Below are 6,941 nucleotides of genomic sequence, written 5' to 3'. Positions count from 1 at the left end.
TTGCACGTTTAACGTGTTGAGTGCGTTAAAAATAACGAAGCAGCGACTTCTCATCTTTTCATGTAGCATCGGTTTGGTTTTACTTTTAACAGAATTAAATACAATTACAACATACAAAGCAAGAATACTGTACAACAAACTTTTTAAACTATTTACAGGAAAATAAAGTCAAAATTTGACAGAAATGAGGAAAAATGTTAAAGGGTACCTATTATGCAAAACTCACTTTTTTCATGTTTTTAAACTTACTTTTGGGTCTCTACTGCTTAGAGAAGCAGTCCAAACGCCAAAATAAATAAATAAATAAATGCACCCAGCCGTTTCTTAGCTGTAATTACATGTATTTTTAGGTATCTGGAAACATGGTATTTCTTCATGTTATGCTGACGTCACAATAACAGTCACCTAGCAACCTAAACCAGAGTCCTGCTCCTCATGAGGCAACCCGAGGTGAAGCTCCGCCCACTTCCTCAAAAGATGATAGTTGTGCTGTTTTTACAGCAGCCATGGACAACAGAGATGCCTGGATTAATTAATTTTTTTTATCTTTGATGACAATTTTCCAACAATATTGCCAAAGAAAGCTGTAGTTTGTGAAAATAGTTTCACTTTTGGAAACTTCTACCATGTCGGGGGGGCGGAGCTAACGTAAACTTGTGCTAGGACCCCCATAATAGGCCGCCTTTAAATAGAAAAAAATGTAATGTAGATTTAAAAAGCTCAGTGACGTTTGTGTTAGTGACTCGTCATCTTGTGTGTGTTCAGAGCGTGCTGCACTCCTCTCAGGACGACCCCGTCAAAGATAGGCCCCGCCCGCTGTCCAGTATCTCCCGGCAACACAAAAGCAAGTCCCTCATCACCCGCACAGCTTCAGGTAGGCCTCCTGTAACACCTGGGGGGAGCTGTGGGACAGGTGTGATTTGTGTGCACCTTCATGTGTCCATCTCTGTGTATCGGTTCAGATTTTGGGGGCGGAGCTTCAATTCGCAGAGAAGAACTGGACCACGACTTAGACCGAGAGGTACCCCAGAATCCTTTTACCAACATGCATCATTAATCATTGATGGTACTGATTCTCTCTCTCTCTCTCTTCATACTCTCTCGGTGTCTCTCATCCAGCCGGACTCGGACTCCACCAAACACTCGACCCCCTCCAACAGCTCCAACCCCAGCGGGCCCCCCAGCCCCAACTCCCCCCACCGCAGCCAGCTCACCCTGGACGGCCTGGACGAGCCCTGAGCCCCGCTGCCCCCTTGCACACACTTTAAGCCCCGCCCCCACAGACTTTAAATGTGGGTGTGTGCTTTATGAACAAATCAGGCTAAAAAAACTGAGTTTAACTTTTACTTTAAGGATTTTATTGTGACGGAGTGAGTTTGAGATTACTGCTGCTTTTATTCTGATAGATTTTACCTGCTGGGAAGCCCCGCCCTCTGGTTTTAACCACGCCTCCGCTCCTTTCCTACCGCTGGCCACTGCGTCATCCAGACTGGCTCATGGGACCACTCACTTTCTGTTCTTCCTTCTCTGTATTAAAAAACACTTTCCGTTGAGCTTCAGTGCGTGTTAGCCGCTGAGCTAACTGGCTAATTCCTAAAAGACAAGAGGTCTCACTCTGAAGAAAAAACAACAACACTGTATTAATTGTTTTAAAGTTTTGTTAAAGTTGCACATCATCATAATTATCGTCGTCGTAGAGGAAAAATGATCTTTTGATTTGTACGTGATGATCTATACTCTTCTCCTCACTCTCTCACCTTTATTCTGACTCCGCCCCCTGCTCCACGGTGGGGGCAGGTGTGCGACGTCGCACCTGAACACTACTGCTTCTGTTTCTTCCAGAATCACAATTTAAAGAATCTTTGTTATGATAAAACTGTTAGCAGCCAAAAAAAAAACAAACAAAAAAAAAATGCAATAAACGAACCTGAAGAGAATCAGTGTCAGTGTTACACCTGCACAGGTACACAACAGTTTTGATGTAATTTATATTTGAAACTTATGAGATCACAAGAAGGCATATCTGCCAGCGGTGACACAGTGATGACCCCCCCGGCCCCCACATCATTAAACCTCATGTTGTTTTTGTCGAGCGTTATTTCAACTCAGCTGATTTCAGGTCAAGCATCAAATATTAATTCAGCCCTCAGTTCTGTCTGGCAGGCGCGTTCATAATTAATGGTCTCTGTGAGGATCGGCCAATCAGAGTGACGGCTCAGCCAATGAGAACAGAGAAGAGTTTCTGCAGGAACAGTAAAAATTAATAATTAAAATAAAAAATATTCACATAGATACTTGGAAGAAAAAAAGTTTGTTAAATTTTGTGTTTAGATTTAAAAGCAGAAAGAGTGAGCAGGTGGGGAAAGAACCTTTAGTGGTTTTGTTTGTTCTCATTACATTTATGCAACTAGACATATTTTTTCACTGTGAACTTTTGACTTTTTCACTCGTATTTGAACTGAAACTTCCTGTTCTCACACACACACACACCACACACACAGCTCTGTGTGAAAATTTACAAGTCAAGTCTCACCCTCATCTGCAGCTCAAATATGAGCAAAAACGCACGTCATCAGGAAGTGTGTGTGTGAGTTCACAGGTTCAAGACGAACTGATCAGAGGTGTGTGTGTATGTGTGTGTGTGTATGTGTGATCTGTTCAAAGCTGTCAGATGCAGGTGAAAGCTGCAGTCTGACAGGTCTGAGCTGAAAAATGTCTCTACGGCAGGAAGTCCACCTCGTCTGCTCGATGAAGGCTGTGATGACTGATTCATTTCCTTTTTCCTTTCAAATTTACGTAATTTCTTGAGGTTTCGGATGAGTTTCACATTTTCTGATTGCAGGATTACAGAACCAACGCCTGTAGACCTGTTTAATCCCACACAAATTATACCTTGTTCTCAAAGCTGCTGGTTCCTAACGTCACATGAAGCAGCTACCTTGGGATGTGCAGAGCTTCTTTTTTTTAAAGGCTCACTGTACAAGTAGCAGTCAAAAGAAGATAAGAAGTGTCTACAAGTCACAGTCCATCCGTTTTCTTCCTCTTATCCGGGGTCAGGTCTCGGGGGCAGCAGCCTAAGCAGAGAGACCCAGACCTCCCTCTCCTCAGCCACTTGGGCCAGCTCGTCCGGGGGAATCCCAATGTGTTCCCAGGCCAGCCCAGAGACATAGTCCCTCCATCATGTCCTGGGTCTTCCTCTGGGCCTCCTCCCWGTGGGACGCGCCCGGAACACCTCACCAGGGAGGCGTCCAGGAGGCATCCTTACCAGATGAACCACCTCAACTGGCTCCTCTCGACGTGGAGGAGCAGCGGCTCTACTCTGAGTCCCTCCCGGATGACCGAGCTTCTCACCCTATCTCTAATGCTACATTCACACCAAAGGCGTTGCGCGCCTCCAAAAATCTCAAAACGCAYGCATCCCAACACTGGTGTCCAGTGAGGACAGATACATTTGTTCTGAACATGGACGCGCGATAGGAGGAGCCTTTTAACAGTAGTTTCGATAACTTACCAAACATGCCGACTTCCTCACTAATCGTCCTCCAGGCAAAGTCCTTTTTATTTCTGTCATGATAATGGACACTGGAATGATCACAAATAATCGGACTATCAGTTTGCATTCCATTGTTTGTGTAATCCAATTTCCMGGGCTTCTGGTATTTCCGGCTCGTCACCAGTACGTCACTGAGCAGAGTCTCTCTGATTGGTTCATGCGACGTGTCAAGCGGCAAAAGGTCAGATTTTCCAACTTGAGCGTCGGACGTTTGGGACGTGCTGCACCCACGGAAAACGCTCATGACGTGCACCTCTTCGAACCGTGTTGCTCAAAATGCACCAGACGCGCTGCTCAGCCTCTAGACGCCACTAGATGCGCGTCCACCATTGACTTTGCATGTAAACCAGATGCTCCTGATGCTCAAAATGCGTTTGGTGTAAATGTAGCATAAGGGAGAGCCYAGACACCCTGTGGAAGAAACTCATTTTGGCCCCTTGTAAAAACATTCTCGTTCTTTTGGTCACTACCCAAAGCTCGTGACCATAGATGAGGGTAGGAACGTAGACCGACCAGTAAATCGAGAGCTTCGCATTCTGTCTCAGCTCTCTCTTCACCACGACAGACCGGTACAAAGCCCCCATCGATCTCCCGCGCCATTCTTCCCCACATTCAAGACCCCGAGATACTTACACTCCACTTGGGGCAYGACCTCCTCCCCAACCTAGAGAAGGCACCTTACCGGTTTCSGGCTCAAGACCATGGTCTCAGATTTGGAGGCACTGATCCTCATCCTGGAGCTTCACACTCGGCTGCAAACCGGTCCAGTGAGAGCTTGAGATCACGATCTGATGAAGCCAATAGGACCACATCATCCCCAAAAAGCAGAGATGTGATCCTAAGGTCACCAAAAGGATCCCCTCAACACCTTGACTGCACCTAAAAATTCTGTCCTTAAAAATTATGAACAGAATCGGTGACAAAGGACAACCTTGGTGGAGTCCAACTCTCACCGGAAACGAGTCTAAAAGTCATCTATTTTTTAAATAAAAGGACCAAAGTCCATCAAAGATTGGATTTAGGACTCAGCCACAATTGATCCAGTAGGGCTGTCGAACCATGGGACAAGCCAGTCATGGATCTGCATATTGGTGTTTCTGATGCCCATCCTGGCACAGGATTAGTAACCACAGCGCCACATTAAGGMATTCATGTTTTGGAGTTACATCTGTTTTTGTTTTCTTACTGAAATGTCCAGTTTCACTGGTTCATCCCTTGACTTACCAGTTCTGTTAATATGACTCAACACGAGAACTGAAACTGGATGAAGAAACTTTACAAAAACTGGAGGACTGCTAATGAACTTTAACAGATCACAAGAAAATCTGGTCGATTGGAAGGAAACAAGTTGTATTTAATTTATATTAAAAAACAAAACAGAAAAATCTTTAAAAAAAATTAATTTTTTTAGTTTGTTCAAACATCTTCAATCTCCACTTTCAGTGAAAGATAAATGTCTGTCTTCATCCTGGACCTGAACCTGATCCTTGTCCCAGAACACTCAAGGGACAAACCTTTGATGGTTTTTCAAAAGAAGTTGGAACTTCACTGAGACCAGGATATTTTCAAGAAGCTCAGCAAAAACCATCGGACCTTTCAGTGAGACTCCAAAGACCAGCTTCTGGATTCAGTAGTCCACTTTAGTTCAGTGTTTGGTCTTTCGTGTCTTTAACGGGGCTGCTGGATTCAGTAGTCCATTAGACCGATGTTTGGCTGGTCTTAGACCGGTGCTTGTCTCTCAGTTTCTATCCCAGAAAAGACCTCTAAGGACTTGTCTGACGGCTGGATCTGGTTCTGGCTGCTGTTCGAAGGCGTCCAGCTGCAGAACTGTGTGAAGCCTTGGTACAGTTCCTTACGGATGTTGTTGCTGGACAGGACGTAGAGGATGGGGTTGATGGCRCTGTTGATGGTGGACAGGCCGAGGGAGATGGTGTAGGGGGTGTACAGAGTCCTCTCGAACAGACAGGYGTCACCGTTAGCCGGGGGGACTTGGAAGAGGACGGCCCGGGTCAGCAGGATCAGGTGGTAYGGAGCGAAGCAGACCAGGAACAGCAGCACCACGGCCATCGCCAGCCCCCGGACACGCTGCTTCTGCACCTGCTGCAGCCCCTCGCTGCGCTGCACCTTGGCCAGGATGCCGCGATTCGTCACCATCAGCAGCAGCAGCGGGAGCAGGAAGCCGATGGCGAAGCGGGCGTAGTTCAGGCTCATCACCGTGGTGCTGGTCTGACTGGGCTCGAAGCAGCGGCCGGAGCCCTGCGCGGCTTCGCCCTCCTTCATGGTGAAGACGGCAACATGGCCGACGGCCACCACCATGACTATGACGACGGTGGTGAGCACGGCGTAGCGCKGCCGCCTCAGGCCACGTGCCTCCAGGCTGTACACCACCGCCACGTAGCGGTCGAAGGAGACGCAACAGAGCAGGAAGATGCTGACGTACATGTTGGTGAAGAAGATGTAGCCCGTCAGTTTGCAGGCGGCCGAGCTCCACCGCCAGTCATGATCTCTGCTGACGTAGTCCGTCCACAGAGGAAGCGTGCACAGGTAGGTCAGGTCACACATTGACAGGCTCCACAGGTAAATGCCGAGCACGTTCTTCCTGCGCACCTGCTGCCAGGTGAGGAAGACAGTCAGCAGGTTGGCGGGAAGACCGACCACCAGAACGGTGATGTAGAGAACCATCAGTGGCAGGCGGCCCTCGGCATACGGCACCGCGCAGCTCCCTGAGCTTTGGTTGTAGAGGGAGCCGACCTCCATGTCAGACGGCCAATCAGATTGAAGGATCTGTGTCTGCAGGCAGGAACAGCCAATCAGGGTGATGAGTCTGTGTTCGGGTGGAAGGAACGATCAGATTAGAGGATCAGCATCTGTAAGGAGAGACAAAAGTAAAAGAAGTGTAGAGAACAGTTCAGCAGCACTGTTGCCTCACAGAGAGGAGGTCCAGTGTTCAAACCCTGGTTTGGAGATCAGGTTTGTATGTTTTCCTTGTGTTTGTGTGCGTTTTCACCCGGTGCTCCGGTTAGCTCAAATAAACTGGCCCTGGAGGACTTTAAAGAACTGATCTGTGGTCTGAGTGTTTGCCTGGTTTAAAATCAAGCTTTTTTTTCCATCTTGAATAAATAAGTTTTTATTATCTTAGTTTTGACTTATGACTTCTGTTGCCTTTAATTTAGAATTTTTTAAATTTTGCCTTAATTTTCTGAAATTTTGGAACCATTCGGGCCCAATATATCAAGAAATGTACAGGTGTTAGACTGAAACACCTGGTTTTAGACCATAGCATCCCTATTAGACAGCTTCCTCTTTCGTCCACAGTTAATCCTGTTGGATGTGGTTGGTCCTTCTGCAAGATTCAAGTAGTTTTAATTGTCAATGCAGGTCCTTCTCA

The 6,941-nt window shown here is 46.8% G+C and overlaps 2 protein-coding genes across 2 annotated transcripts; one reads left to right on the top strand and one right to left on the bottom strand.

The window, feature by feature from the left end:
• Nucleotides 1-765: 765 nt before the first annotated feature.
• Nucleotides 766-2,090, top strand: LOC106534488 (serine/threonine-protein kinase MRCK beta; the record flags this gene model as incomplete). The annotated part of the gene is given in 3 exon segments (XM_014031144.1): nucleotides 766-874; nucleotides 963-1,021; nucleotides 1,120-2,090. Coding segments are annotated over 3 exon segments (288 nt in total), but the record flags the coding sequence as incomplete, so codon positions are not given.
• Nucleotides 2,091-4,051: 1,961 nt separating this feature from the next.
• On the bottom strand, nucleotides 4,052-6,935 carry LOC106534487 (probable G-protein coupled receptor 132). Its single transcript, XM_014031143.1, has one exon. It carries the CDS (start codon nucleotides 6,308-6,310, stop codon nucleotides 5,273-5,275), a length of 1,038 nt encoding a protein of 345 aa, XP_013886597.1. The 5' UTR covers nucleotides 6,311-6,935; the 3' UTR covers nucleotides 4,052-5,272.
• Between the last annotated feature and the right edge of the window lie 6 nt (nucleotides 6,936-6,941).

Source organism: Austrofundulus limnaeus, unplaced genomic scaffold (assembly GCF_001266775.1).
Source record: "Austrofundulus limnaeus strain Quisiro unplaced genomic scaffold, Austrofundulus_limnaeus-1.0 Scaffold1187, whole genome shotgun sequence".
Lineage (NCBI taxonomy): Eukaryota > Metazoa > Chordata > Actinopteri > Cyprinodontiformes > Rivulidae > Austrofundulus > Austrofundulus limnaeus.
The sequence above is the reverse complement of the archived record's forward strand: the minus strand, read 5'-3'. Positions and strand labels throughout refer to the sequence as shown.